Here is a 27,999-nt window from a genome sequence, read left to right as displayed (position 1 = left end):
TTCTCCAAGCCTTTGCTTTTATCACGACGCCAAAATGGGGTTGTTTTCGAAAAAACGTGCGCCACCTCCAACCATACCCACAGACGAGGTGATTCCAGTACGGTTCGTAGACGAGCTCTACCAATGGTCATTTGACTTTACGCTCTTTTTCGAAGATGTAATGGACGTGGAGATTCTTCGAAATTCTGTCGACAGGCTCCTAAACAGAGACGGATGGCGACAACTTGGAGCGAGGCTGAGACGCTCGGTAAGTCCTGGTAACTGATCGATATCAGTCGAACAGTGCTCTAATATGCATGATAGAAAAATGGTAGATTGGCATACCATTTGCCGGTAGAATTCAATGAGAAGCGGCCCCTCTATCTGTTCACTTCGGAGGAGCACGACATGTCCATCCACGACCACCCTGTTCTTCGCAATCTCCCCAACCCAGACGGCAAAAGGCCGACGATATTCGAACCCTCGGCGGCGTCGTTCCGTCAATATGCGCGCGCTCCAACTACTCCGGAAGCCTTTGACGATTGGCTCTACAATGATATACCACAGCTCTCGTTCCACGTCGTCAATTTCCAGGACGCTTCCATCATTACAGTCACCGCGCTACACACGCTCACGGACATGATGGGACTCGGGTCATTCTGCCACGCGTGGCAAGCAATGCTCAGGGGCGAAGAAGATAGAATTCCGCCATTCATTGGATATAAAGACAAGGATCCTTTGGAGGGACTCCAGCAGGGAAAGAAGCCCCCGAAATATATATTCGCCGACCGGCTACTCAAAGGCTGGGGGTTTTTCAAATTCGTCATTCGAAACATGTTTGACCGCTGGTGGTATCCCCATGCCAGTGTGCGGTACATATCTCTCCCTGGGAAATTCGTCGACAAATTGACTGCGTCTGCGAGGAAAGAATTAGAAGCTGCTCAGGGGGACGCAGATCCATCTGAGACATTCATCTCAGAGAGCGATGTACTCAACGCATGGTGGACTCGAATCATCATCAAAAATCTCAAGCCTCCAACCAATCGTACTGTTTGTATAACAAACAACTTTGATTGCCGAGACATTCTGGCGAAAATGGGCCTTTTGCCCAGCTCCAATGTTGCGTTACTAGGAAACGCGGTATACTCTGCACCCTGCTTCATGCCCATTAGCAAATTTGCCAACACCGCGTATCCTCTCGGTTTACTCGCACATCAAGTGCGAAACACCATCAAGATTCACCGTACCGTGGAGCAAGTTCAGGCGCAGGACGCAGAATACCGCGAGAGCAAAAGGAAGACTGGACATTTGCCGCTCTATGGCGAACCCGACATGCTGCTTTGTCTGGTGACCAACGTCTACCGCGGACGGCTCTACCAGATGGATTTCTCGCCCGCAGTTGTCTCACAAGGTGGCCAAGAGGAAAAGAAAAAGGTTGGACGACCCAATTTTGTCAATTTTACAGCAATGGAATCTCGTTGGGCAACACGCAACGGCTCAGCGATTCTTGGGAAGAGTAACACTGGTGACTGGTGGATGAGCAGTCGTTTGCGACATGATGTCTGGAAGAAGGTTGAAAAGCACTTTGAGACACTTTGATCGCGCTGACAGTGTGTGTTTTAAGCACGTAGATACTAGAGAGGTTAAAGCGAGTCTTACGACATAAGTTGAGCAGTGCCAAGGGTAGAAATCTAGAGGGTGTAGGTTATGTTGGTTTTGATATTTGTTTTCATCATCATTATTATTCTTCCTGATGACCGGAATTCTCATCCGCTAGACGATGCATCATGTCCTCAACTAGAGAATGATTACTATTTAGTTTTATTCTTAGTGACTACATTGAAGGCTAAAATCTTTGACGAATTCCGGCTACATTGGGCCAACAGGCATGTAAACTGGTATCCTCCACTTTAGGATTGTAAAGTCGAGTTCTTGACATGACCTGGTTAGGTGGATGTGTAAGCGTTCGGGGTGTCAGAATGGGGTAGTGCCGGTATGATTAATATAGCGCTGATACCATGGCTGGCGGTTCCGGTTATGATGATCAAATAAAGCATCCGTTGAATGGATGGGGAGTATTAGTGACAATCTCGGTGCTTGCGCTGTGCTTCTGGCTTGATAAAGTTACCCGCCTTACTTCTACGCTCCTTCGCGTAACTGGCGTCTTTTCGTTCCGGTTCTATTATCGTTTCGTTCCGGTTCTATTATCGCGTACTGAGATTTGACTGTTGCCCTCGCCTTTGCAATTCTCTCATTAACGTTATTACGGACAACTGACAAACCTAATTGAGCGTCTATTCCGGCATTGAAATGGCCACTCCTCAGGGCAGTTTCTCGGCGTATGGCGCATTTGAAGAAACTAGGCATGGGTATGACGCGGTCGGTCGATCTACCAGAGCTCTGGGCTTTTGGGAAGAAGCATACCAACACCAAGCTCGGCTGGTTCTGGCTTACATCGTAGAGGCCTTTGCCAAGATTGGATGCGATTTACGGAATCTGCAAGCCGGTGAAGCTGTACCTCAAGTCAAGGGGCTTGACAAGTACAGCAAACTCATAGCTCGACTCTATGAGATACTTGAAGACGGAGGCTTGATATTGCGCACAGATGGAGGATACATTCGAACTGAAACCTCTATCGATCCTACCGACGCCGAAACGATATATCTTCAGATTGTCAAGCTTCATCCTCAGCATGCCGTTGTGAATAAACTGATCAGGATTATCGGATCACAACTGGCAGCTTGCTTAACCGGTGATGCCAACGGGCTGGAGATTCTCTTCACCAAAAGGGAAAACAAGAAGCTACTCGACGAGATGTACGAGTTTTGGCCTCTGCTTCGAGCGCCAACTCTTCTCCTTGGTAACTTTTTGGTCAAAGCATTCTCTGATGCACCAGGCAAAGGCAAATTCCGTATCCTTGAAGTGGGTGCGGGAACTGGAGGCACGACTCGACACCTCATCGACCGCCTTCAGAAGCAAGGCATTCAGTTTGAATACGTCTTTACCGATGTTTCACTTGCCCTCGTCGCCGCAGCCAAGCGCCAATTCAAGAATGTCAAAGGCATGTCGTTTGAAGTTCTCGACATTGAGAAGCCCCCCAAGCCAGAGTACGAAGGAGCATTTCACTGTGTCGTTTCCACCAACTGCATACACGCAACGAAGAACCTCGACATCACCCTCCTTAATCTCCGCAGAATGATTCGTAAAGATGGTGCGTTGGCATTGGTCGAGATGACGCAGCGTTTACCTTGGCTGGACATGGTCTTTGGCCTCTTTGAGGGTTGGTGGCTGTTTGAAGACGGTCGTACACATGCTCTTATGAACGAAAAGCAGTGGGAAGATCGGATGAAGCGAGTGGGGTTTGCAGAGGTTCTTTGGACAGAAGGTGATGCGCCAGAATCCAAGACTGTGCGCACGATCGGAGCGTTTCTCACAAGCCCAAGTAGTGAAAATGTCTGATGCCTCTAGAGGCGTGCACAATGTTTATTTCACATACATCTCCATAGCTGTACTTGTCACTTTTGTTTCCATAAGAGGGAGTATGTGCTTTTATAAAACCTCCAGCGATGATAATTACCAGTAGCCCTGCCGAGCCTCGGCTACACACATCTTTCCAACCGTCAAACTAATCTCGATATTTCTTCAAAACCTCCTTCACCTCGCTCCATACCCTCCCCTGTAGATTATTCCATTCTTGCTCTGTCAACCCCGGCGACCAGTCATCGAACCGGTCATTCACCCATAATTTTCCATTCGCCTCCTCGCTCTGCAGCAACCCCGTCACCAGGGTTCTGCTTCCCTGCTCGGCTGTTCTTGCTATGATGGCGTTGAAAAGAGTCATGAACACTCTCACGCCCATTGTAAATTCTCTATACAAATTCGTTTTGCACTGTCCCGGACAGCATGCCAAAACAATCGGCCCTTGTTGGTTCCCGAGCACGCCCTGGCTTCCTCCGAGGTCCTCTACGAGTCCCTGAAGAACAAACATGAGCATTAGTTTGGCCTCATAATATGCCTTTTGCGTTGTCCACCGCTCAGCATCGTTGAAAAACTGCAGTGCATTTGCCTTTGGGTCTTCAAGTAGCGGAGCGACATCTTGACTTGTGACATTGCAGTAGCTTATCGAATTCACAAACTCCAAGACGCTCCCTGGAGTAGCTTTTAGGAGTGGTAACAGCTCAAGGGCGATTAGAGAGGGAGAGAGCACATTGACTTTGAAGGTTGTGGGCCATCCATCCTCTGTCACTTCACGTGTTGGCAATGCGAGGCCAGCACTTAGAAGAACACAGTCTAGTGTTTGTGTGGTGCGCTTAATTGCATCAACAAATCGATTGACAGATTCAAAGGAAGTGTACTCGACAGGAATAACTTCAATAACAGCATTGTCCAATGATTGCACTTGTGACAAGATGCTGCTCTTTGTATTCTCGCCTCTGGCAGCAGTTCGGGTTCCCAGAATTAATTTCTTTGGCTTCAACGCTGCAATTTTCAACGCGGCTTCATAACCCTGGACGTGACTAGCTTAGCATGTCATGTCAAGAATTTTTATGTACCACAAAGAGAGACATACGATTCCACTGGCACATCCTGTTATTACGACTGTTTTGCCTTCAAAGCTTTTGCTGGGTTCTTGCGGAGGATGCAAACCCCCTTCACGCAGGTATGAGACGGTCACCTTGCCATGAGGACCGTTGAACTGCACCATGTTGATCGATTTAGTGTGATGCTACCTGTTGGCTGGTTGAATAGCTCAAACCCGAAAACAAAAAATAGGCAGTTCGTAATATGTAATTTGGGTTATTATTTTTATTTTATTTTTAATTTGTTTTTTGTTAAAATAGTTTTTCTGCATTAGGTAGGCCCGGATGGGGACAGTGTACCTTTCCCTCTTCTAGCAGTGGGAGTACGGGTTCCGCTGCACTGGGCTATTATTACATGGGTAGAATGTCAGCAATGTTATGTGGAGGTAATAGTCTGTGCCTTACTCTCGCCAGGTCTACTCCATATTAGAGTACTGCAGTGAGAATACGTGCCAGCCTAACCTAACTCATTAGACAACCTTGGAATCGTAAACAATGGGCTTCCAACACTTTAGTACCAGTAGGCATTGTTGAGTGATGAATAAGCTTGGATTCAGGTCTGCTAATCCAAGGAACAAAGGCCAACTTTGGATAAATACACACCACAATTTACCAAGATGGGAATAAAACGATTTGCCTGTTAAGGAAATTGCAGACGCCGCGGTAAGAGCTAGCCATGTTTTGGGTTAGTTGCCAATTGATGGAATGACGAAGGAATCAGACGGATACGATTTCGGCTTCTGGGATATGGCCTGGAATATATGAGAAGCAAGTTTCTACAAGACTGTGAATACTTCTTTGGATCTGGAATTGCTGAAATTGGTGTTTCCTTTAGTAGGAGAATACAGCACCTGTCTAATTCTTTCTTCATTCGATTTGGGTGCCACTGTGAGTGTGCATGACATATTCTAATCATATTCAATTGTGAATTTCGACAATGGGCTCAGTGGCAAAAGACGACAGCAATGGGACGGCTAAACTAGCTGTCCCTATCCCAGCTTCCACTCGCCGGCGATTCGAGGCAGCGGGAATAGATCTTAGCAATGGCTATCCGATGAATCCAACGGACTTTGAGTATCTCCAAGATGCCGAAGCCAAGGGAGATCAAAAGCATCCGTATAATGATGCTGGTTTACGAGCCGACCCCGAAAAGAAGGCGCTTTTAGGTGCTGCCAAGGAAGTCAAACATATAAACGCCCATATTGGAACCGAAATCGTGGGACTGCAGCTCAAAGACCTCAACGACAAGCAGAAGGATGAGCTGGCTCTCTTGGTCGCCGAACGTGGTGTTGTGTTTTTCCGAGACCAGAATCTCTCTCCCCAAGAGCAAATGGCGTTGGGCGAGTATTGGGGAGAGCTCTTTGTACGCACTCATGACGACTTGCTGATACACTCCAACTTTGCTGATTTGAAGATGTACAGCCACAAGGGCCTTATGTGCCGGGTTATCCCAACATAACAACCATCTGGACGGATTACTTTGCCAAGACAATTCGCAAGGCCACATATCGTCAACCGTTTCAAGGATTCCACACGTGAGATTATTATTTTTAGACACTTCTATAACGCTTACAGTTGTCTGATCTTGTTTTCTTAGTGACATGGTGCATGAGCGCCACCCCCCAGGCTACACTCACCTTCACAAAGACGCTGTTCCAGACGTTGGAGGCGACCTCCTTTGGGCGAGTGGCTATGCCGCATACTCCAAGCTCTCGCCGGCTTTCCGTCAGTTCCTGGATGGGAAGAAGGCGGTTTTTGTCTCAAAGGAAAAGTACTTTGACCGCAACAATCCGAGCTCTGGGCGGATTCATTCCGTAACAAGGGCTCACCCCATTGTCCGAGTGCATCCTGTGACAGGATGGAAAAGCTTGTACATAGCCCACGGCTGGGTATCTCACATCGAGGGACTGGATAAGAAAGAAAGCGACCTCATATTGGGCTACTTGCGGGACATTTACGAAAATAATGTCGATATTCAAGCCCGATTCAAATGGACGGCCGGCAGCTCTGCAATTTGGGATAATAGGTAAGCCTGCTGCGATTTCCTCCTGACGAATACGATGAGAATTGTACATCTCTTTCTCTTGTTTCGCCTCTGACTTGTATTAGATGTACTCTTCATACGGCAAGTTGGGACTACGAGAATGCTGCAGAGAGACATGGAACCAGAGTTACAACGCTCGCAGAGGAACCGTTTTTTGATGACAAGGCAATCACGAGGAGACAAGCACTGGGTCTAGAAGACGATTAAATTGTATCATTGTGATATGTGAGTGACAAGCTGTATTCTATTGAATACAGTGACGGTCAGGTGGTGCCACCAGATCTAGCACAGTTCAGAAATAGAGATTCAGTTTCGATGTCACCTGTAGCTCATAGCTGTTGTACATCAGTTATGTTTAGTCTAAGTCACCAACGTGATCGAAAAATAGAAGACACTACTATTATCATATATGGTACTATGCGTGACCGTGACTCCTACCCTACTGAAATAGAAACAGCCAATGTGGTCCCGCTGAGGCAGGTAAATTTCGTGTCCCAAGGATCCATGTATTATCGGAAGTGGCGTCGTTTCATGATTTGTTGTTTTACAGATTGGACTATGATATCAAGTGAAGAAACCTGGAAATGAATGCTATTATAAAACCCATTCTAAATACACAAGAGCCCAATATCTATCCCTAGTCTAATTAAGGTCCATGATACGCGTTTCGCGCACCTTTTTCCCTTCGGCCGCATTCAAGTATCGACCGCTCTTAAAGCTCCAAAGCATATTGGCCCGAGCAACATGGCCACAGGCGTCGATATATCTTTGCACCTCTTTATCCACCTCTTCGCCCCAGGACGGTAGGGTTGCAATGGCGTCGTCCCAATCTCTCTGGCAGTTTTCCATGAGCTCACCAGTCTTATTCATGGCTTCTTGCTCGGTGTGGCCCTGTTTCATCAACAGACAGATCAAGTTATGCTCAACACCGAAAGCCTGTTTACTCGTCTGTTAGTGAAATGCCGAGAGTTTTGTTTGCTATTGAGAGCAAAACTCACCAGATCTTTCTTGTATGACAGGACATCATTGACACTGCAGGTTAATGAGGTTAGTGATGGCATGTGAGAAGTTGGATTAGATACATACAGCCATGTGAGGTCGGCGGCGGCGCGTTCGCACGTAAGTACAGACGGGTGTTGCATCGCTTCCTGCGGTGCCCTGATTCCATGTGCCCACCTAATCAGACTTTTGGTTAGAACTCAACGATGAAATTACTAGGAACCTGAAACACTTACTCCACGACGGAAAATAAACAATAACTGCCTATGGAGTGCCTTCTTGTTTCTATGTATTCATCAAGGTCGATAGCGACTAAGAGGTTTCTTTGCGTGACATCAACTTGCTTGAGAATAGCATATAGGCACCTTTTGTGAGTATACTTCCATCGCTGCTGGAGACCTTGTGAAGGGTTTCTCTTTCATGCAATAGTTAGCCTCGACATTATGCTAAATAAATTGAGAAACGAATACCGCTCACCTCTTGTAACCGATGCCAAGTGGTTTGAAACATATATTGTAGCGGATGCTTCTTTGGGTCGACTGGAGGATGTGTGTCATCCATGATTGCCAACATGTCAATCATCTCCTTGGCGGCCTCAATAGTCTTGTCTTTCATGGCCCCTTCGTCGAACTCTACATTTCATGAGTAATGATATCCAGTGTCTTTTATTCACTTATTGTTAAGATGGAACTTACGGTCATCAAACACAAACGCCTATCACTTCTTTGTCAGTTGCCGCCGAGGTTCACAGAGTTTCATTTCGCTCACCCAAATGCACCAATCCACCGCCATGCGAAAAGCCTCCTCGTCTGCCTTTGGTGCAGACAAACTTATCAAGTATGCGAAGTTTGCCTTTGTCAATATCTTGGCTGTTCGCGCGTCCATCTTGACCAATCTTTCCCAAAGTCAGCATTAGTGCGGTAGACAATATGGGTATCACTGACTCTTTCGTCCATGCTTCAGACTTAGCGCTGACTTCTTCCTCATACGGGTTTCTCTCGGGCTCTCCCGACAATATACCGGCAAAAAGATCGGGAACATAAATCGACCTTGCCTTGGACGGCTGTGGGCCTCCATTTCCAAGACCAAGTGAGTTATAAGCAAAAGAAACGAGCCCGTAGAGTGACATGATTATTTTTTAAAGCAATATCGTACCAATTCTGAGTTTGAAATGAAACATATAGTTGAATTGGCCTTGAGAAATAGCAACATTATATTCCAAAGCACAGTCAGCAGCCATCTCACATTTATCTGCGGGTTCGGGACTTCCTGATTTAGCCATGCTCGCAACACGGCGGCCGATCCAGCAAAATAAGCGTTGTGGGTAATTCTGGAAAACGGAGACTGATAACATTAGCTTCTGCAGCTATCCCTGTTGTTTGTATCCAAGTGGCTCCTCAGTAAAGTAATCTTGAGTAGTGAAAGGTTGGACAGATAACATTTTGTGACCGGTTGCTATTTGGCCGCCTGATGCCCACTTCAATAAACTTCAGATGTCAATCACAAACGCGTAATGACCATCCAAAGATGTGCGGTTAATATTTTTTTTTTGCTAAAATCAAAATCGTCTTGATGGGGATTTCTGCTCGCATTGAAACCAAGCCCAAAAAATGTTGAATATTTAGAGGGATAACAATGCCGCTTAGCGCCTACCCTAATCATCAGTACATGTAGACAGTTTTTACAAGATTCCATCAAGATTCTGTAATCGAGATTTGATCAAGTACAATAACTTGCAATTTGAAAGTATTTTCATCAACTATTATTAAAGCGCTAAGTTGGATTTGTGACTAAATGTAGGTGATGTTACATTACTGATCTCTAGCTATCGATGATATATACTTTACCAATCTTACCACCATCTAGATGCTCCCTCGTACTCCTGCTGTACAACGGCTGGGTCTACACCGTTCTTCTCTTCCTTATCGTAACCTTTGCCTTGGGGTCAGGAATGATAAACTCAAGCAAGTGGATATTGCTTGGTTTAGCCTGGCCTTCACCGAATTTGAATTCGTAGTCCCGGAGCAGCCTTGACACAATCATCTTGAGCATACTGACAGCAATCACTCTGCCTGGGCAAGCCTGGCTACCGTATCCAAAACTGAGGTTCTCCAGGCTGGGCTGTCCAGCCAAATGCTTGTTCGCCTCTTCCGGTGAAGAGCGTCGCTTCTGGTAGCTCCTCATTCCATCGAACTTCTCGGGATTGGCAGCGATCTCGGGATTGACCTGATTGTGGATGCTGACCCAACCAAGCAGCGTTCCTTTGGGGATATGAAGGCCGTCTTTGAATGTAACACTTTCCAACGCGTACCGATTAGGCGTGACTGACAAGGTGTTAGTGGTCTTGTCGACGATTTATCTGCAACTGAGGATGCCTTGGACTTACTTGATAGCGGCTGACTCAATCTCTGGCTCTCATTGAAGAAGCTGTCCAGAAGCTCAAGCTTAGGGACCCAGTCCTTAACAGGAAGCTGCTCACCGATGGCGCCAAACTCCTTGTTCACATCGACAATCTCCTTCAATAGTATTTCATCCCACTCAGGATGCTCGCACAGATGGAAGAGAAGGTTAGAAATAGCCATGGCCGTGGTGTGTGCTGCAGGCACGAGAATCACCAGAATGAGAATTGGCAAGTTATCCAGGACGTATTGCTTATCGGGCGCGTTGTCCAGCATCCAGGCGATCATGTTGTCTTCTTCTTCGACCTCGAGTCCTTGAGCTTTTCGTCGCTTTGCTTCCTCGTGTCTGGCAACACATGGACCGGTGATGTTTCTGGTTTCATAAAGACGCTTCCGGAGCCTCCATCTCTGGGGGATTAGATTTGTGAAAATAGGATGCATCCACCTTGGCAAGAGCCTCATGATAATGGAGGCTCCTACAAAGTCTTCGGTAAAGTGTTCAGCCAGATCTAGCCATTCTGGCGAGCGGCACGCGGGATCGCCAACAATCATTTTGCCCACAATGCGCCCCAAAATCTTTTGAATGACGGGTTGAATGTCAATCTCGGTCCAGTCTGATTCACGTCAGCGAATGGGTTGAAGCAAGAGATTCATGTAGGGCTGCCGTACCAGGCACTTTTGGCATTTCCATTTCAAGAGCATATTCAAACTCCTTTCTCATTACCTCGAGATATCTGCCTTGTTGACCACCACGATTTTCCGAGATGGCTTTGATGGGGATCTCTGAATGACTCCATAGAGTATTCATAGCCCACTGGTCACCCCACTCCTACAGATCAATGTAAGCCAAATGTGAATGAGAAGCACCAGCCGTTGTCTCCATGACATACCATAAAATTCGCCTTTCCTCGGCTAAGCTTGGCATTTGGGATCGTTCGTAGCTCTTCAATGTACTTGGTCGGAAGAACAGTAACATCGAGGTCTTGACGACGTAGCACAAATGGCTTGTTCTTCGTATTGTACTACAAAGCAAAGAGTGAGCGTTTTCTCTCGAAACGCGGTCTGATAATGACGAACCTTTTCGTATCCACTAGCAATGATTTTGTGTGCATCTTTGGCATATCTCAACTGCAACAACCATGTAGGCTCAAACCATGAGAAGTAGCCATGGACGGGAGCGCCGGGGACCTTGATCCGGCGATGTACTTGGAGCGACGAGTAGCCCCAGAAAAGACAGAGGAATAAAACGACACCCTGCCAAATGGTCAGGGTAGAGATGATGTCAGCAATTGGTGAATTGAAAAGGGGTTCCAGGTGTTTGGCGATGGCGATTTCGCCGAGGAATGATTCATTACGGCCCCCCATCCTGGTTACTAATGGCAGTCAGCGCTCACTCATACACTGGGAGAGCGAAGCAAGAAGAAGTCATGGCCAGGAGGCAGTAATTATGGAAGTCACTAAATAGGTGAAGGATAATTCGGGAAATTCAGCACTGGCCGTATGTCGGATTTGAATCTCACCCTGAGGTAGATAAGCTGCCCCCGGGGCTGCCGCTTCCAGAAGCCCCGAACTAAACCGTCGGACTCTTTGTAAGCTCACATGCAAGATGCTATTGAATATAACAACATCGATAATAGATAATTTGACTTGTATCATCATTCAGCATGCAGTAAAGTTGCGCTTCTACTTGCCAATACTAAAAATGACCCTTGCCTACAGCCCCACTTACATGGCACCTCGCAATGAGGCTGGATACTACCAGCCCGATGAGCTTGTTGACAGCAACCACAAAACTGCGAGTGACTCGGGGACAAGTTTGAGCGACGAGACCGTGCAGACTGTTGACAGCAGTGTAACAAGCAATAGCGTCGAAAAGATGGAAGTTCATAATCATGAGGAGGATAACATGACACAGTACTTGAATGACTCAAGTACAATCAGAGATTACTCAATTGATTCAGTATATTCTCGGACCCTTCCTGCCCTGTCCACGACGGTAAGCTATTGATATCATTGTTGACTTTATCGCACTCAAAACTCATATAATTGCAATCTAGGTAATCAGCGCCCCAGCTCTTTACGTCGAATCAATGCCGGGGAAGAAGATACGTGACAAGGCCGCACTTGCCATCAATATCTGGCTTCAAGTCAACGAAGAGGATTTGCTTCAGATCAGACATATCATTAGCCTGCTACACAATGCATCTCTTATTCTGGATGATGTAGAGGATGGATCAACCTCTCGTCGAGGGCGACCGTCAACGCATCTGGTCTTTGGAATCCCACAAGCAATCAACTCGGCTGGATATCAAATCAATAAAGCAATAATGGAGGTTTTGAAACTGGGGAGCTCAGAATGCCTCGAGATATTTAGCGGTAAGTATCCTGTGCTTAACGCCCAGTAATCGAACAAGCACTCACAGCAGAGCAGAGGAAATGGACAAGCTTTACATCGGCCAGGGCCACGACCTTTTCTGGACATTTAATACAAAGCTTCCGACTACAGAAGAGTATATCAGCATGGTTGACTACAGTACGTGCGCCGATTTTGGCTTCAGTGCCCTGGAAACTGACGCTTTCTATAGAGACGGGGGCGCTATTCAATATGCTTGTTCGACTGATGGCTGCTAAAACGCAAACAACTCCACCGATTACTCCGGACCTCAACCACTTGATCATCCTCCTCGGAAGATATTTCCAGATCCGTGACGACTACATGAACTTGACATCTGGAGAGGTAAGTGCAAGTATCTTTGTTGCTTGCTATTCAGATACTAAACCATGATAGTACACGGACCAAAAGGGATTCTGCGATGATTTGGACGAAGGCAAGTTCAGTTTGGCTCTCATTCATGCCTTGGAAAACACCACAGAGAAAGAGAATAGTATTCTACGACACATCCTTGCGCAACGCCATATCGCCAACGGCATGTCTCTGTCGCAGAAGCATCTGGTGCTTGATATCCTCAAGGCGGCTGGAAGCTTGGACTACACTGTCACTGCTCTGCGAAAGATAGGCCAGGAGATTGATTTCGAAGTTGACAGCATTGAAGAAGTAACTGGCATTCAGAACAAGCCGCTTCGTACATTACTTGGCATGCTGAAAGTATAAGAGTCTGTATATATCTATATGCATTGGGACCGAGGGTTTATCTATTTAGAGGCACTATTTCTAGAGCGAGCAAGGTTTATCAATTTCAAGTTCATCTATTGCATGAATCCGTATCAAATTTAGCCGCAATTGTTCTATTTCTGTTGTTGTATTTGGCTAAATGGTCACCTAACGTATACTGTAGTAGTAGTCCCGCGTAGCTAACTGCATCTTGAACATAAATTCATATTGCGCAAAGTATCTACGTCTAAATATCCATTCAACTAACTAGAGAAGTGTTTTGATAATTGCTCATGTACATGCAGCCACGGCCTGCCCGAGAAATGCCCTAATTCAAGACGCGAGCTATGCCTTGGTCCCATTGCTATCAGCACGATGAGCAGTAATCATGTAAAACTGCGTAGGAGCCCATTCTGCTGCCTCGCGGGTAAGAGTGAATCCCTTTGACTCGAGCAACTGCTCAATTTCAGAACGAACGCCAGACTTCTCCCACGTCTCCAGAACAACATTCTGTATCATATTCCAGTGAACATCATCCAGTCCACGTATGACTTCAAGCTCTGCTCCTTCAACATCCACCTTGAGCAAGTCGATTCTGTCGAGGCCGGGACGATTATTCAAGAAGTGTGACAGCCGTTGCAGCTTCACGTCAACCTCCTGAGCGCCACCGAAACGAGCATCTGCAGCCTCTCGGCCACGTTTCTTGACGGCTTCTTCGTACAGCTGCATTTTCTCATCGGCAAAGAGAGTCGAGTTGCCGGGAAGATTTGGGAAGTAGGTCAGCTTCTCCGTGCTCGCCTTTGAAGCCAACCCGAATTTGAAAACCTCGACGTCTGTAGTTTTATTTAATTCTAGATTGCGGACTAGGACATCGTAGGTTTCCGGGGCAGGCTCAAACGCGAGGATTGTTGACGTGGGGAATTTTTGCTTCATATAAAGACAAAATAGGCCGATATTTGCCCCCACATCAATGATGAAAGGCGCGTCTGGGAGATTTGAAATTTTGTAGCAGTGGTCTTCGAATATTTCTTTGTAAATGAATTGTGCTTCATCCTTGCTGATGGCATAACAGGACACATCTTTAAATTCAACAAGGTCGGTTGCCATAGTTGCGAATCTCGTCGTTGATAAAATGATGAAATTGAAAGACTGGCCTGGGAGATTTTTCAAAAGACTGGTCAACAATACGAATAAATGTATGAGCAAGCGCGTAAGTCCTTGGTATTACTTACTAGCGTGAGACCAAACCAAGCTTGTGATGAAGAAGTAATAATCCTTTTGTGCTTACTGTAAGAAAGGTGGCCGAATTAAAATTGAGATTTCCCCTGTTAAGCACCGGCTGCTGGCAACGGCAACGCCCAATATGGCAACGCCGGCTGCTGATGTGTTTTCCGTATTTATTCATGAACCAGATTTTTGGGTGGCGATCCTACCTTTTCTTGCTTCCCCTGGTACGTGACATTGGCACCGATATTGTTTACACGATATTGTTTACAATCATCACCCAAAATGTCGGCCGGCGAAAAAGAACTCGAGGCGTCGGTACGCGTCGATGCCTCTAATTACTACCTGGAGAGCGGTTCCTCGACTGAGAATACCATTCCCGTGGGAGTGAGCGAGAGGAAACTGAAATGGAAACTCGATCTCTCCATCATGCCTCTCCTTTCGTCAATCTTCTTACTGGCGGTCTTGGGGCAGTCAAACATAGGCAACGCCTACAGTGCAGGGCTGGCCCAAGACCTCGCCATAACGCCCAAGATGTTTGCCGACACGAACAGCTTGTTCTTGGTTGGCTCTGTAGTCGGCCAGCTTCCTGCTACTCTTCTATTGAGGAAACTCGGCCCTCAGCGACAGGTATGTCAACACTACACGCACACATTCATACTCCGAGATCATGTGTTAATATTCCATAATGTTCTTAGTTCGCGGGCGCTCTCCTAGCATGGGGCCTCCTTACCATCGGCGCATCTTACTCCAAAACCTATGCCGCGCTCACCGTCTGTCGAGTATTCATAGCAATCTCCGAGGCTATGATCCAGGGCGCCATCTTCTATCTGTCTTTCTGGTATAAAAACGAAGAGCTTGCAACTCGTGCCGCCGTTCTCAACGCCACCAATGCCCTCGCAGGAGGCTTCAGTGGCTTGATTGCCTACGCCATTCAAAGGGATCTCAATGGCCGCAATGGCTGGAGCGCATGGCGGTGGATTTTCCTAGTTGAGGGCATCCTGCCGGCAGTTTGGTCACTCGTGATATTCTTCTTACTCCCTCCAACACCAAACTCGATTCGTCGGGGTTTCAGCGAAAAGGAGAAGGCGTTGCTGGTACAACGAGCGGCCGCCGCTCACAACACCGGCGTGAACAAGATCGTACCCAAGCTGATCTTGCAAGTCTTGATACAGCCGCAGTTCTGGCTCATCGCCTTCACACAAGCCTCCATGTTATTGTGCTCTACTACAACAGCCAACTTTCTGCCCGCCATCATGCAGGGTCTCGGCTATGAGGGGACGAGAGCGCAGCTGATGAGCGTCATTCCGTACGCAGCGTCCTTTGTGGCCAATCTTGTTCTTTGCCGGCTGTCCGACTGGTCTAGACATCGAGCATTCTGGATTCTCGGCTGCTGTCTTGTCACTGCTGCTGGCTACATTGTGCTCCTCACCACAACCAACCTTACCGGACGATTGGTGGCCACCTGTCTCATCACGGCTGCTTCCTCTGCGCCTGCAACTATATGTTTTGCGTGGATGGCGAGTGCGAATGTTGGCTACACGTTCAGAGGAAGCGCTATAGCCATGACGAATATCATATCCCAGCTCGTCGCCCTGGGAGGCCAGCAAGGGTTTATTGACCCGCCATTGTATCATCGAGGAGAAAAGGTCGCACTTTCAGTCGTCCTTGTCGGGGCTTTACTCACGGTGATTACGATGTTGTATTTCAACTGGATGAATGCGAAGAAGAGACAAGAGCAAAGTTCTGAAAAAGCCGCTGAATTGCGAGCCCTGAGCGTTGACGAAATTGGCAACAAGCACCCCGACTTCTTCTTTAGTATCTAGAAGCCTCATGATATCATGCCACAATTTATACAATAATAGAACAGAGTAATGCAGATGAACACTACTATCCATAGTCTAGAGCGTATCAAGACGGATAATATAGGTAATAATACACTGTGTATATATATACCATTAGTCTAATTTCCCAACCAACCATTCAGTTCCATCAGAGTAAGGCACGAAATTCTGAAGACACCACTAAAAGCAATACACACGGCTAGACAGCCTTGGAGACATCTTCGCATCTTTCCATCTTTCTTATGAGTCGGCAAATTTGACCTTGACTCGCATGCCTTTTGTACTTAACTTTGGCTGTGGGACAAAGAAATCATGTGCAATCTCAACATCGGAAATGTCAGTTTCGTAAAGCTCAAATTTGAACCGTCGGAATAGCATTGCAAGAGCCAGATGAAGCTCAACATATGCCAAGCTACAACACTTTGTCAGCTAACGAGCCACACACATCAGGAGGTTCTACTGACTTGATTCCAATGCACATTCGAGGGCCTTTGCCAAAGGGAACATAGTAGCGACTCAGGCTATCACCACGGCTAGTTTTGGGGTTATCAAGCCATCTTTCCGGAATGAAGGAAGTAGAGTCTGTAAATATTTCTTCATCACGAAGAACGTCAAGTGTCGTCATGGAAACAGGTGTACCGGGAGGAATGACCCAGTTTCGGTATTTCATTGGCTTCTTCGGTGAGACGCGAGGGAGACGAACGGACACGCCGGTAGAAAGCCTCACGCCTTCTTTGGCGCATGCGGCAAGGTAAGGGAGTTTTTCCAAGACCAACGAGTTTGGTAGCACCGCAGGATCTGGAATAGCTTTGTCGAGTTCGTTTCGCAGCTTTTGTAACTTGGAAGGGTTATTCAAAAGGTGAAAGACGGTTGTAGTCAACGCCCATGCTACAGTTTCTACCCCGGCTCCAATCATCTGCTGCGCTTCGGAGCCTAAGCGGCGTACTGTCTTCTCTTGCGGTGGTAGGTTGCTTTGAAGCAGCTCGTTAAAGATGGTTGGATGCCCAGAATCGACTCGATTCTTTTCGTGGCCGTCGATGATGTTTTTAATCTTTCCCTGGAGATCCTGGCACTGCTGTTCAGTATATAAATGACAACCTAAGAAAACTCTCCCCAGGAATAGCGTACCTTTTGCAACACAAACATCTTGTAAATATTGGGTGTCAAGAGTTTCAGTAGGCTTCTCGGGCACAGTCCCAGAACCTATCTACCATCAGTAAAACGCCGTCCAAATTTACGCCGTTTACTCTTACAATGTACACCATCGGGAACTGCAAAGAGAAATGCGCCAATTTGCGCACCGCCTCATAGGCCGGGTGGAAGTTGTCGTGGAAGTCTGCAGACTCCAATTGATTGTACGAGAAGCCAAAACAATACGATGCGATGACATCGCCGGCAAATGCATTGAAAGCGCTATTGAGAGATAGAACGCTGCCACTCACATCATAGCGAGCTATACCCTTGCTCAGGAGCTCAACCTTTTCATGTACAATGGGCTCGAATTTGGTAATGCTTCTCTTGGAAAACATGGGATTGAGCGGCGCTCGCCGAATCGAGTGCAAATCACTCTTGACGGTAGACGATGTCGTGGTATTGGCACCGAATCTACCCGACATCCATGCATATCGCTCGTATTCTTTGTTGCTGGTGTACAGCTCATCCCAGTAGCTGCTATCCTCAATGTGCAGCTCGAATGGGTTTATACGCACGATTGGCCCTTTCAAGTCGGGTTAGGAGGCTAATCGAGAGTTTCCGGAGACACACTTACCATATTTCTTATGCATACGCTGAATCTGAAAGGTAAATTGGCCTCTCAGAATAACATCATAATAGAATTCGTACCATTTCGAAATGGCAGCCAGTTTCGGGCCTGGGAATTTAGCCAACGGGCTAAAATACAAGCGGTATATCACAAGACAGAAAAGATAAATGATGTATAGGGCTGCAAAAGAGCCCACCAGTCTTTCTGACGGACGTGTGACTGATGAATCTTGCATTGTGAGGATGCGTCAAGTTGACAACAATAACGCAAGCTCTCAAGAGTTTCAAATTATTCACATAACAATAAATTCGAGTCTTCAACTCGTCTGACCAGAAAACCAGAGACGTGACGGCAGGTCTCGGGGCCGGTCGCTTATTAGCTCGGAACGACTCTTTCAGGAAAAGCCGGCACGCTTATGGCCAACAAATGAGGCAATCTTTTGAACCAGATTGATTTTTGTTTGGCGATCACTGGGAATTGAGATGGCCAAACGTCACTTCACTTTACTTTGTTTCGAAATTCATCACCGATGAGACGCGAGGCGACTTGTTAGACACCAGTATGATTTCCTTCTCTTGGCCAGAGCTGAGTATGCCTAGCACGCCTCAAATTCTTGCTGGAGCGAGTTTGTTAGTTGTAAGCTTACCCTGCTCGCGTTGAACGAAGCCCCAGAAACTCACCACTTGTAGGCTTACTGGGTTGTGACGGCAATTTACAATGTAATCTTCAGTCCTCTGCGCAAAATCCCAGGGTCATCCCTGGGCGCCGTATCTTGGCTCCCTTGGTACAAATACTGGTTCTCCGGATACATGCACCGCGAAGTCCTGAAGTTACACGAGAAATACGGCCCGGTAGTGCGAATTGGGCCTTCTGAAATCTCATTCATCGACCAAGCTGCTTGGAAAGACATTTACAGTCTCAAGAGATGCAGGCAAATCGAGCGCGACCCAACGTCGTTCCCATCATTGACACCACACGGATCCAAGTTTGACCTGCTGACGTACAGTCCAACTGATCACGCGAAATATCGCAAGATTCTCAATCCTTGCTTCTCTGAAAAGGCAACGAAAGAATATGAAGCCACAATCCATGAGAACGTTGATAGAATGATTGCGAAACTTGCGTCGAATGTCAAAAAGGGCAGCGGGGGAACCAACGTTACCAAATGGTTCCAGTGGCTCACCTTTGATATGGTTACCGACGTCACTTGGGGGGAGTCTTTTGAATGCGTCTCCAAAAATGAAAGCCACCCCTGTCTGGCATTATCGATGGACCTCGTTTCCTTGTCCTCTTTCATCGTGTTTATAGCATGGTGGAAGGGCCTCAAAGACTTTCTCGTCAAGCTTTCGGGAGTCGAGGGTCTCTTTACCACTCTCGTCCGTTCCAAGTGTGAGAACAACCTGAAGTCTGACTCAAACAAGTCAAGCATCTTTTCGAATCTTGTTGCGGCGGGTAATCCGTTGAATCAAGCCGAGTTGGATGGAAACTTGACGGCAATTGTGATTGCGGGGAGCGAAACTACGGGCTTTGCGTTGACGGCGACAAGTTATTACCTGGCCAAGAATCCAGAGTGTTTCCGGAAAGCAGCCTCAGAGATCCGATCCACGTTCTCATCAGTTGACGAGATTAACGATGATGCACTCAGGAAGCTTCCGTATCTCAAAGCCATCATCAGTGAAGCTTTGCGAATGACTCCAGCAGAGCCAAACGGGCTGGCGAGAAAGGTTGTAGTGGATGGGTTGGATATTGCAGGACAGTATATCCCCAAAAACGTAAGCTTTCTGTCAAATTCCCATTTGAGCAGAACACGCTGGCTAAAACTCTCACAGACTGCAATCTACGTGTCTCAGTTCGCCGCCAATCGATCCTCGTCCTATTTTCGACTGCCCAACGAATACCACCCCGAGCGCTGGCTAGACGATGCCAAGTTCAAAGACGACAAGCTAGATGCGGTGCAGCCGTTCATCTTGGGCGTCAATGTGTGCATTGGGAGAGGTCTTGCGTGGATGGAGATGAGAGTGACGCTGGCTAAGCTTTTGTGGCAGTTTGACTGGACCATTGACGGCGATGGGGGTAAGGCGTTTGAGCAGTCCAAAGCTTGGCATGTCTGGATGAAGAGTTATGTGCATTTACAATTGCTAGAGCGAGGGTCTCTGGATTCAAAAGCTAGGTGATTGTATTTCAACTGGCAGATTATCCAGATGTTTACATTTTGCTTTATCAAGGGAGTGATCAAAATTCGCAGCGTTTATAAGGCAGCAGGCCATTTTGCCAAGTTCTAGCATCGCAATATAAGAGGAACAAACTAATGGCAATAGTTACTCTTATTTACTTGTTGGATGAGCTTCGTTACACCCCTTGTATACTATGGAACAGATAAAGTGAATTGTATATAGAATGCGTCATGTCTATTCTCCTGTAAATAGTCTCTAAGCATTCTTCTTCATGCCCGGCAGTTGTTGCTGCAAGGCGAGGAACGGCAAGCGATCCTTGTAAATCTTCATGTCTTGAATTTTGCCACTCTCAGGCCCCTCTGAAACCAAAGTGAAGACGCCAATCATTGGAATTGTCACTGGATTGTCAGGGTGCGTTGGGAATATCGCTGTTGAGTGTCCCAAGCTGTAGATGGTGCCTGCATTGGTGATTTCTACGCATGTTAGCCGTGGCAATGAATAAATAGTAATAATGCCGGGCACACGTACCGTTCTTGAATCTGGTATGAGATGTTTTCATCCCCGGCATTTTCGCTACCGAGTTTTTCAAATCCTTTTCAGTCAGTATTTTTTTTTTCTAGCTCTGGACTTTTACTAATAGCCTACTGTGATAAAATCATCAAGCCCCGAAGTGGTCTGCAGCCCCCCTTGATACTCCAAGTTCGTGGCGAAAATCTCACTAAAGCGCTCGTAGTCGTACGAATCAAGGATTTCGAAAACCTGCTCCTGTTAGCTGAGACCACAATCATAATTGAGAGTACCCACCTTGGCGAGAAAGTTCTCGGCTTGTTCTGCTGTCTGAATAGTTGTGGCGGCCATTTTCAATTACAGTGTACCCGGGAATGCTCGTTTGCTGTCCAGTTGCGGCCCAATTGCAGCATCCTAGGCGAGGTCCATGATATAACCAGGCTCCATCTACAACGATTGAAACCTTGGTAGCGCAAGGCAATTCGGAAGGGCCGAGCCAACTACGGGCTGCAGTAGATCAGATCGGAATGTGCTAAATTTGGTATGGCGCATCATCCTTGCAGATGTTCAGGGCCTTTCGGGGATGGGAGCCACAACGTCTGACAGTGGTCTACCTTGGCCTTGGTAAGCCGGGCTTTTCAATTCGGTGTCGGATTCATGGGGAACTCGGAACTTCCAGAACAAGTGAGTTCCAATGACGAGGCTTAACGCATCGTTCCAGGGGGACGCACAAATGCAGAGTTCCGCTAAACAACTTTAGAGCTGACACTCGCTTACAAGACCTTGCAGTTCCTGCATTGCTGCTGTGTCGCAAAGTAGCATCGCATTGATTGCAAAACCGAAGGATGGCTTTAGTCTCACTGCTTGATGGGCTTCAAGGCCTACGACAGCTGGGCTCGAACAGTATCAACTACTGGTACGTTGGGGGTGGCATTTCTGCTCTATTCTCAGTCTATGCTTTTGTTCTTGTTGTCTACCGTCTCTGGTTCCATCCTCTCGCCAGATTCCCAGGCCCAAAGCTGTTGGCAGCGACAACATGGTATGAGACGATAATTGACCTTTTTCACCATGATTTCCCTGAGCGGTTGGCAAAAATACACAAGGAATATGGTGAGAATGCATTGAAAGAAAATTGAGCTTAAATTTTGAACACTTTGTAACCATTGTTTAGGCCCAATTGTGCGAGTCGCTCCAAACGAGATACACGTCAACGATGCCGACTTCTTCCAGAGCGTCTTTGTGGCCGCTGCAAAACACCGAACCGATATCATTCCCCCCCGTGGACTTGGCCAAGATGGTAGGAGAAACTACAGTTGTAACGTTTATTGAATTGCTCAACTAACGGAACTAGATTCTATTGGCTCAACGCCAACACACGACATGCATCAGATGCGTAGAAAACCTCTAGACAAATTCATGGGCCGACAGAACATTGTTCGCCTCCAGCACATCATTCATGAAGAAATCAGGACTCTGGATCGAAAAATGGCGGCGTTGAAGGGCACCGGGAAGCGCGTTCGCCTCGATTGTGTATTCACTGCTTTTACTGGAGACATTGTCGGACAAATCGCCTGTGGTGAAAGTCCAGCGCTTCTGGAAGGTGAAGATTTTACACCAGAATGGTACGTCGATCGAATGGGTTCAGATAAATTCATCATCAACTGATTCGCTTTAGGTACGATATGATCCGAGGAGCTGCGCGCATTATTCCCGTTCTGCGTCACTTTCCCCAGGTTGGCGAGTAAGTAACAGGCGTGGAATGTTGAAGAATCGATGAGTTCGCTAACTTGAATAGAATAACACAAATATTGCCCAATTGGCTTGTTCAAACTCTTGTTCCCCAGTCTGCCGGCTTCAAAGTTTTGCAATTGGTAAGCAAGGCAACCCTCTAATTTTTTCTCCCATGTAATTCGTGTTGACCTTTTTGAAGCTGGGAGAGAAGCGTATTGCACGTGTCAGAACCGAAATAGTGACGGAGCCCAAGGGTGGATATGAAGGCGACTCCATGTTTCACCACCTACTTCGAAGTGATATTCCCGATTCACAAAAAGAAACCGCTCGGTTAAATGCTGAGGCTGTATCCTTCCTCGGTGCTGGAACTTACCCTACTGCTGCGACTCTCATCTTTGTTGCGTATTACATTCTGGCAGACTCCAAGATTGAGGCGCGTCTCCGCAATGCTCTGAAGGACGTCATGGCCAATTTTGATGAAGAGGTAAGACATGGACGAACAAAAGACAATCAAAAGGAGGCTAACCATGGCTAGGTCCCCAACTGGATCAAGGTGGAACAAGTAGAGTATCTGGACGCATGTATCAAGGAAGGCCTTCGACTGCTGCGTCTGTTCCGGCGAAAATCCCGCATCTCAACGGACCTTGACCTCGTATACGGGGATTATGTCATTCCGAAAGGCGTAAGTATTCTTTTATAATCCCTTTAGAGAGCCTCATGAACTAACCTCTTCAAAAGACCCCCGTCAGTCTGTCTCCGTACACTATGCACATGGATCCAGATATTTTTCCAGAGCCCGAGACTTTCAACCCAGATCGATGGTTGACCAAGAATCCGGATCCTCGCATGGAGAGAAATCTCAATCCATTCCTCGGAGGTTCTAGAAATTGCATTGGAATGCAGTGAGTAATTTCTAGGCCGACTGAACTGCTAGATCAAAGTACTGACCGAGACATGTTAGTGTTGCGTGGGCTCAGATGTATCTCATCCTGGGCACACTGTTTCGGCCGAATAAGAGCTATCAGCTTGAGTTGGGCGAGACTGACGAGTCAGATGTCTACCCTGTAGTAGACAACGAATTTGGAGTTGCGAAGTACGGGTCACGGGGCCTTAATGCTGTTGTAAACTAGATGTAGGGTATATGTACATGTGATATATCAGATATCTGGTGCACTTAAAATTTGATAGTATCCGAAAGTGATTGAGAAATTAAACCTAGATAGTCTGAAAATATTTTCGTAAATAATTTTCTATGCAATGATATAAATCAATGGAGAGACTAAATCCCGACTTCACTCTTCTTGTTACTATTCCCACACTCTGCTCCTGGGCTTTCCTTGATTCTGTCATCAGTGCGGCGGTTGGAGGTATGGGAATGTTGATCACTATATTAGTACTCTCTGTAACGGACCGCCAATTGCACGCTCCGCCGGATGAACGCTATCATCATCTAATTTAGTCAGGTGCAGGTCAAGGTTGAGTGTCATCCAGGTCGCGTGTAACGTTTCTTGTGTTTTCATAATCAAAAATGAAAGAAATTCTATTGATAGCGTCCATAGGCGTTGCACACCATGGCTTAGTCTACTATTAATTCGTATGGCTACAGTTCCTCTATATGTCCTCATACCGTTGATGCTTCTTGTCAACATCTCGCTCAACGCTCAGTCTTCAAAGCAAAAATCGGTAATAATCTTTGCAGCTTCAACTCTGCCACCGCTTTTCCGACACACCTCCCCCAGCTTCGCAGCCCTTGCTCTCATGGCATCAGCATCGCCTTTGTTTTTCCCAACAGTCTTCAAAAGCGCCGCACCAAATTCTTCACCGTCGATTAGATTGGGAGCTACATAATGTTCCGGATCGGCTACGCGAGTACGGCCCTTTTCCCGGTTTCCATAGACACCGATGCCTAGGTATTCAACGCGCGTCGCGTAGTCAAATGTATCGTACCACATTGCGAGCACAATCTGCGGAACACCAGCCCTTGAAGTAAGTTAGTTTCGTGTTATTTTCAATGATGAGAGGGGAAATGCATACCAGGTTGCCTCGAAATAAGAATTGGCTCCTCCGTGATGCACAGCACACACGATATGACCGCTTCTTAGGATCGCCACCGGGTCGGCCTTGAGCCAGTTTTCGATCCTTACCCTTCCATCTTTCAGCTCTTTTCCAAGAATCGTATCCAAGCTCTCTTTGCCGACGGTCTCAGATGCGGCTTCTGCTTTGAGTTTCCATAGCACCTGGACATCAGGTCGTGCATCAAGAAGAATGCGCAACGCAACGGCTTGTTCTCTCACTGTTTCTGCGTATGCTTCAAAGTGTGTACCAAGCGATACGAGGACGGTTGGCCTTTTTTGGAGCCAACTCAAGAGCTCCGGATCGCTTGATTCAATGGGTGGCGCGGCAACGAGGATTGGTCCAACGTTGAGAACGTTTGGGGGGATATTCATAGGAAGATCTGCTTCGGGGAGAGTGGGACAGATCTGTGGTACATCTTTGTCCCATGGCGTAAAGCTCCCCAAGTCACCTTGAATGCCGTGGGCCTTTCTTGCTTGATTGAGGGCTTGGACTTTTGGGTGAGAGAGACATTTCTTGGATACCCAGTAGCAATACAGGTTTTCTGGGATTTCACTCCAAGGGACAGGATATGTGAAACCCGTCGAAAATCTAAAATACCAAGTCAGTTTTGGGCTCGGGAAGAGGAGACTACAGGAAGAACAGAGTGTCAACTTACGCGGGATATTTCCAATATGCAGCGAACCAAGGTTGTTGCGGAATCAAACCATCAGCCAAACTCCAAGGATGCAGCACGGCATATTTCTTCTTCATAGTCCGAGCCATGTCGTGCACAGGAACAAGAATAGGGTCCACAACTACCAAAGCAGGATTCAACTGCTTGGTCAAGTCGGTAGACCAGTTGAATAACGAGATATACTGCTCAGGCTCCATGATGGCCAGGGCCTTGAGCGTCAACAGCTCTACTTGTTTCGCTCCATAGCGACCGGCTGGGTGAGGCACATCTGCCTTTTTTCTATCTTTATTCTGAGCTACCCAGGTTCCAAACCCGGGGAACGACGCGAGGTTATGGAACTTCAAGGGCGAGATTGGCTGTGATGGGTTCTCATCCTTCACCTTTTGAATCAGACTGTCAAGCCGTGGTTGCAAAGGCGGAAAAGATGCAATGTGGACGTCAACTTGATTCTGACGGAGCAGCTCGTAAGTCGTGGCTAACACGACGTTGACGTAGCCAAAGTCGCTGATTGCGAAGAAAAGAACTGCCGGACGCTCTGACATGGTTTATTCTTGCCGCTAGAACTTTTGGTGGGCGAATTGTCTAGGCTGTCTAGGGTGTGTGGGTGGTAAGAATGGGGAATAGCTATTTATCATGTCTGACGGTGTGCGAGAACAAGATGCTGCAAGGGTGATCCTAGTTGATGCAATCCCCTGAACAAACGAGTAAGACTTGCTGATCGCAAATACCCAATTTGGAAGTTGCCGAAAGCCAACTACTGGTAGTAAGAAAACAACTAATCAAAGCAGATTTTATGTAGGCACAGCATAGACGGATTCAGTGGTGTATAACATATTTGGCCTCGTTGAAAAATAAGTACTATGCGGCTATGTAACTAATTTATAAAAGCAATTGGCAGTTGGTGATTTTACAATCCCAAATAAAAAAAACCCCTTGTATCATCTATAGATGTTGTAGTGTAACCTCACAAGCCCCCGGTCGTCTGGAAGAGCTACCAACTAAGACAGGGAGCAACACTCAAGCTGTGGCTTTTAGTCTTTTAGCTCCGCTAGTCAAAGCGTTCCCTTTGTCACCATAGTCTAGTCCGTTATGGCCATTATGAACTCCATTGCCATTAATCTTTCCAGAGTCCACTGCGTGCTTTGATCCACGGCGATGGTGAACTCCATTGCCATTGGTATTCTCAGAATCCGCAGTGTTGGTTGATTCATCCACAAGCCAATCTAGGTTTGTGTTTGAAAAGATCTTGCCGTTCTTGACAAGCTCAATGTCTGAAAGAACCATCTCTTCCACGAGACTGTCAAGCGTGTATTTTGGCTCCCATCCGAGCACCTTTTTCGCCTTGGCAGCGGAGCCCAAAAGGTCGTGGTTCTCGACAGGTCGATAGAACTTGGGGTTCACCCTAACGCGGACTTTGCCAGTGGCTGACTCGATGCCGACTTCGGATATGCCTGTTCCAGACCACCTGCACCGAGGTTGCTTAGCTTTCGCTCCATTGTCTTGTAGAGGACATGATGTAGACTTACTCAATCTTGGTGCCGATGACGCTGAACGCGGCTTCGACGAATTGCCTCACGCTGCATGCTTGGCCAGTAGCTAAAATGTAGTCTTCGCCCTTTGGCTGTTGCAGTATCAGATGGACTCCTTCCATGTAGTCTCTGGCGTGACCCCAGTCTCTTGTAGCACTGAGGTTGCCAAGCTCGAAGCCTTCTGACTTCCCGCAGGCAATCAATGCCACTTGCGAAGTAATTTTGCGTGTAACAAAGGTCGTACCTGATGAATAATTAGCAAAGGGGTGTCTTATGGGAGAGTTGAAGAATTCACTGACCACGTCGTGGAGACTCGTGGTTAAAGAGGATACCATTCGACGCATGAAACCCGTATGCCTCTCGGAAATTAGCGGTAATGCTGAACTGGAATTGCTTAGATATCGCGTATGGAGAGACTGGATGAAATGGTGTAGCCTCCGTCTGCGGCGCCGGGGCATCATTTCCGAACAGCTCCGAGGTAACCGCCTGTATACAAGTCAGACTCAGTGTTTCTGCCACCCCGAAATGCGATATTCCTTACGCTGTAAAACCTGACTTTCTTCTGAAGGCCGAGGATTCTCAACGCTTCGAGCAATCGAAGTGATCCCAAAGCGTTGATATCACATGTTAGCAGCGGAGTCTCGAATGAGACACCGACATGAGACTGGGCAGCGAGGTGATAGACTTCGTCAACGTTAATGCTGCCCAAGATTTGAAGTAGTGTTCCCGAGTCCGTCATGTCTCCAAAGTGAAGCGTCACTCCGTTGCGTAACGGGTGATTCAGGGCTTGCCGTCTCTGAGAAGATGGCCGGACAAGGCCATGGACTTCATAGCCCTTCTCCAACAGGATCTCTGTCAGGTACGAGCCATCTTGACCAGTAATTCCTACACCCAGTTAGCCAACGCGAGCTCAGACCAAACCCACAGCATCTCCTACCTGTGATGAAAGCCACCTTGGGCTTGGGAGTCTCCGTTATAATCATTTTATTATGTTTTGCGAAGAGATGAATGAAGGAGAGATCGATAGAACTTGACAAAGAGCTATACATTCAGACTCTAGGAAACAGAGGTCCTTATCAACAAGGAATGGATGATTGTCAAGGTATTCGGTTATAGCAGCTCACTGGAGGGGCGGATTGCACCTATAAGAGAAAGTACCTCTGTACTTGTTTGCCTAACAAGGAAGGATTTACTTTAACAAGGTCTCCCTTCTCACCAGGGGCTTATTTATGATGTTATCAACACTACAAGGGCGGTACTATGCCGAGTAGGCTTTGATCACACACACAATGTACAGCGAGTGATGGACCCCGTTTACGGAAAGTTCATTAGTAGAAGAAATTATTTCTATATGCGTTAATTCCTA

At 47.0% G+C, this 27,999-nt stretch overlaps 15 protein-coding genes across 15 annotated transcripts; 7 read left to right on the top strand and 8 right to left on the bottom strand.

Annotated features, from left to right (window-relative positions):
* Positions 1 to 34: 34 nt before the first annotated feature.
* On the top strand, positions 35 to 1,578 carry Triagg1_10141 (uncharacterized protein; the record flags this gene model as incomplete). Its single annotated transcript, XM_062894180.1, has 2 exons — positions 35 to 247; positions 304 to 1,578. 2 exons carry the CDS (start codon positions 35 to 37, stop codon positions 1,576 to 1,578), a joined length of 1,488 nt encoding a protein of 495 aa, XP_062750881.1.
* A 711-nt stretch (positions 1,579 to 2,289) lies between these two features.
* Triagg1_10140 (transcriptional regulator family: Helix-turn-helix) lies at positions 2,290 to 3,438 on the top strand (the record flags this gene model as incomplete). Its single annotated transcript, XM_062894179.1, has 1 exon — positions 2,290 to 3,438. The coding sequence occupies one exon, from the start codon at positions 2,290 to 2,292 to the stop codon at positions 3,436 to 3,438; it is 1,149 nt and encodes a 382-aa protein (XP_062750880.1).
* A 166-nt stretch (positions 3,439 to 3,604) lies between these two features.
* Positions 3,605 to 4,684, bottom strand: Triagg1_10139 (uncharacterized protein; the record flags this gene model as incomplete). Its single annotated transcript, XM_062894178.1, has 2 exons — positions 3,605 to 4,486; positions 4,550 to 4,684. The coding sequence occupies 2 exons, from the start codon at positions 4,682 to 4,684 to the stop codon at positions 3,605 to 3,607; spliced, it is 1,017 nt and encodes a 338-aa protein (XP_062750879.1).
* An 812-nt stretch (positions 4,685 to 5,496) lies between these two features.
* On the top strand, positions 5,497 to 6,810 carry Triagg1_10138 (uncharacterized protein; the record flags this gene model as incomplete). Its single annotated transcript, XM_062894177.1, has 4 exons — positions 5,497 to 5,922; positions 5,982 to 6,094; positions 6,157 to 6,585; positions 6,669 to 6,810. The coding sequence occupies 4 exons, from the start codon at positions 5,497 to 5,499 to the stop codon at positions 6,808 to 6,810; spliced, it is 1,110 nt and encodes a 369-aa protein (XP_062750878.1).
* A 435-nt stretch (positions 6,811 to 7,245) lies between these two features.
* Positions 7,246 to 8,731, bottom strand: Triagg1_10137 (uncharacterized protein; the record flags this gene model as incomplete). Its single annotated transcript, XM_062894176.1, has 8 exons — positions 7,246 to 7,539; positions 7,602 to 7,635; positions 7,690 to 7,779; positions 7,839 to 8,017; positions 8,080 to 8,234; positions 8,298 to 8,316; positions 8,371 to 8,497; positions 8,547 to 8,731. The coding sequence occupies 8 exons, from the start codon at positions 8,729 to 8,731 to the stop codon at positions 7,246 to 7,248; spliced, it is 1,083 nt and encodes a 360-aa protein (XP_062750877.1).
* Positions 8,732 to 9,504: 773 nt separating this feature from the next.
* Triagg1_10136 (uncharacterized protein) lies at positions 9,505 to 11,366 on the bottom strand (the record flags this gene model as incomplete). Its single annotated transcript, XM_062894174.1, has 5 exons — positions 9,505 to 9,926; positions 9,989 to 10,615; positions 10,671 to 10,830; positions 10,892 to 11,023; positions 11,079 to 11,366. The coding sequence occupies 5 exons, from the start codon at positions 11,364 to 11,366 to the stop codon at positions 9,505 to 9,507; spliced, it is 1,629 nt and encodes a 542-aa protein (XP_062750876.1).
* A 337-nt stretch (positions 11,367 to 11,703) lies between these two features.
* Positions 11,704 to 13,113, top strand: Triagg1_10135 (uncharacterized protein; the record flags this gene model as incomplete). Its single annotated transcript, XM_062894173.1, has 5 exons — positions 11,704 to 11,997; positions 12,059 to 12,377; positions 12,433 to 12,534; positions 12,587 to 12,738; positions 12,790 to 13,113. The coding sequence occupies 5 exons, from the start codon at positions 11,704 to 11,706 to the stop codon at positions 13,111 to 13,113; spliced, it is 1,191 nt and encodes a 396-aa protein (XP_062750875.1).
* A 345-nt stretch (positions 13,114 to 13,458) lies between these two features.
* On the bottom strand, positions 13,459 to 14,220 carry Triagg1_10134 (uncharacterized protein; the record flags this gene model as incomplete). Its single annotated transcript, XM_062894172.1, has 1 exon — positions 13,459 to 14,220. One exon carries the CDS (start codon positions 14,218 to 14,220, stop codon positions 13,459 to 13,461), a length of 762 nt encoding a protein of 253 aa, XP_062750874.1.
* A 402-nt stretch (positions 14,221 to 14,622) lies between these two features.
* On the top strand, positions 14,623 to 16,163 carry Triagg1_10133 (uncharacterized protein; the record flags this gene model as incomplete). Its single annotated transcript, XM_062894171.1, has 2 exons — positions 14,623 to 14,967; positions 15,036 to 16,163. The coding sequence occupies 2 exons, from the start codon at positions 14,623 to 14,625 to the stop codon at positions 16,161 to 16,163; spliced, it is 1,473 nt and encodes a 490-aa protein (XP_062750873.1).
* A 258-nt stretch (positions 16,164 to 16,421) lies between these two features.
* Triagg1_10132 (uncharacterized protein) lies at positions 16,422 to 17,965 on the bottom strand (the record flags this gene model as incomplete). The annotated part of the gene is made up of 5 exons (XM_062894170.1): positions 16,422 to 16,593; positions 16,646 to 17,256; positions 17,310 to 17,384; positions 17,435 to 17,898; positions 17,950 to 17,965. The coding sequence occupies 5 exons, from the start codon at positions 17,963 to 17,965 to the stop codon at positions 16,422 to 16,424; spliced, it is 1,338 nt and encodes a 445-aa protein (XP_062750872.1).
* A 569-nt stretch (positions 17,966 to 18,534) lies between these two features.
* Positions 18,535 to 20,117, top strand: Triagg1_10131 (uncharacterized protein; the record flags this gene model as incomplete). The annotated part of the gene is made up of 3 exons (XM_062894169.1): positions 18,535 to 18,579; positions 18,633 to 19,715; positions 19,773 to 20,117. The coding sequence occupies 3 exons, from the start codon at positions 18,535 to 18,537 to the stop codon at positions 20,115 to 20,117; spliced, it is 1,473 nt and encodes a 490-aa protein (XP_062750871.1).
* A 255-nt stretch (positions 20,118 to 20,372) lies between these two features.
* Positions 20,373 to 20,975, bottom strand: Triagg1_10130 (uncharacterized protein; the record flags this gene model as incomplete). Its single annotated transcript, XM_062894168.1, has 4 exons — positions 20,373 to 20,590; positions 20,646 to 20,709; positions 20,763 to 20,876; positions 20,922 to 20,975. 4 exons carry the CDS (start codon positions 20,973 to 20,975, stop codon positions 20,373 to 20,375), a joined length of 450 nt encoding a protein of 149 aa, XP_062750870.1.
* Positions 20,976 to 21,469: 494 nt separating this feature from the next.
* Triagg1_10129 (uncharacterized protein) lies at positions 21,470 to 23,485 on the top strand (the record flags this gene model as incomplete). Its single annotated transcript, XM_062894167.1, has 9 exons — positions 21,470 to 21,734; positions 21,796 to 21,921; positions 21,976 to 22,246; positions 22,300 to 22,365; positions 22,420 to 22,495; positions 22,555 to 22,839; positions 22,891 to 23,037; positions 23,094 to 23,257; positions 23,317 to 23,485. The coding sequence occupies 9 exons, from the start codon at positions 21,470 to 21,472 to the stop codon at positions 23,483 to 23,485; spliced, it is 1,569 nt and encodes a 522-aa protein (XP_062750869.1).
* Positions 23,486 to 24,016: 531 nt separating this feature from the next.
* Positions 24,017 to 25,646, bottom strand: Triagg1_10128 (CAZyme family GT1; the record flags this gene model as incomplete). The annotated part of the gene is made up of 3 exons (XM_062894166.1): positions 24,017 to 24,335; positions 24,390 to 25,019; positions 25,087 to 25,646. The coding sequence occupies 3 exons, from the start codon at positions 25,644 to 25,646 to the stop codon at positions 24,017 to 24,019; spliced, it is 1,509 nt and encodes a 502-aa protein (XP_062750868.1).
* Positions 25,647 to 26,121: 475 nt separating this feature from the next.
* Triagg1_10127 (uncharacterized protein) lies at positions 26,122 to 27,616 on the bottom strand (the record flags this gene model as incomplete). The annotated part of the gene is made up of 5 exons (XM_062894165.1): positions 26,122 to 26,569; positions 26,631 to 26,877; positions 26,933 to 27,119; positions 27,175 to 27,518; positions 27,571 to 27,616. The coding sequence occupies 5 exons, from the start codon at positions 27,614 to 27,616 to the stop codon at positions 26,122 to 26,124; spliced, it is 1,272 nt and encodes a 423-aa protein (XP_062750867.1).
* Between the last annotated feature and the right edge of the window lie 383 nt (positions 27,617 to 27,999).

The sequence above is a fragment of the Trichoderma aggressivum genome (assembly GCF_033847375.1).
Source record: "Trichoderma aggressivum f. europaeum strain CBS 100526 chromosome Unknown scaffold_066, whole genome shotgun sequence".
In the NCBI taxonomy this organism is placed as follows: Eukaryota; Fungi; Ascomycota; class Sordariomycetes; order Hypocreales; family Hypocreaceae; genus Trichoderma; species Trichoderma aggressivum.
Note: the sequence above shows the minus strand (reverse complement) of the source record. Positions and strands in the feature narration are given on the sequence as shown.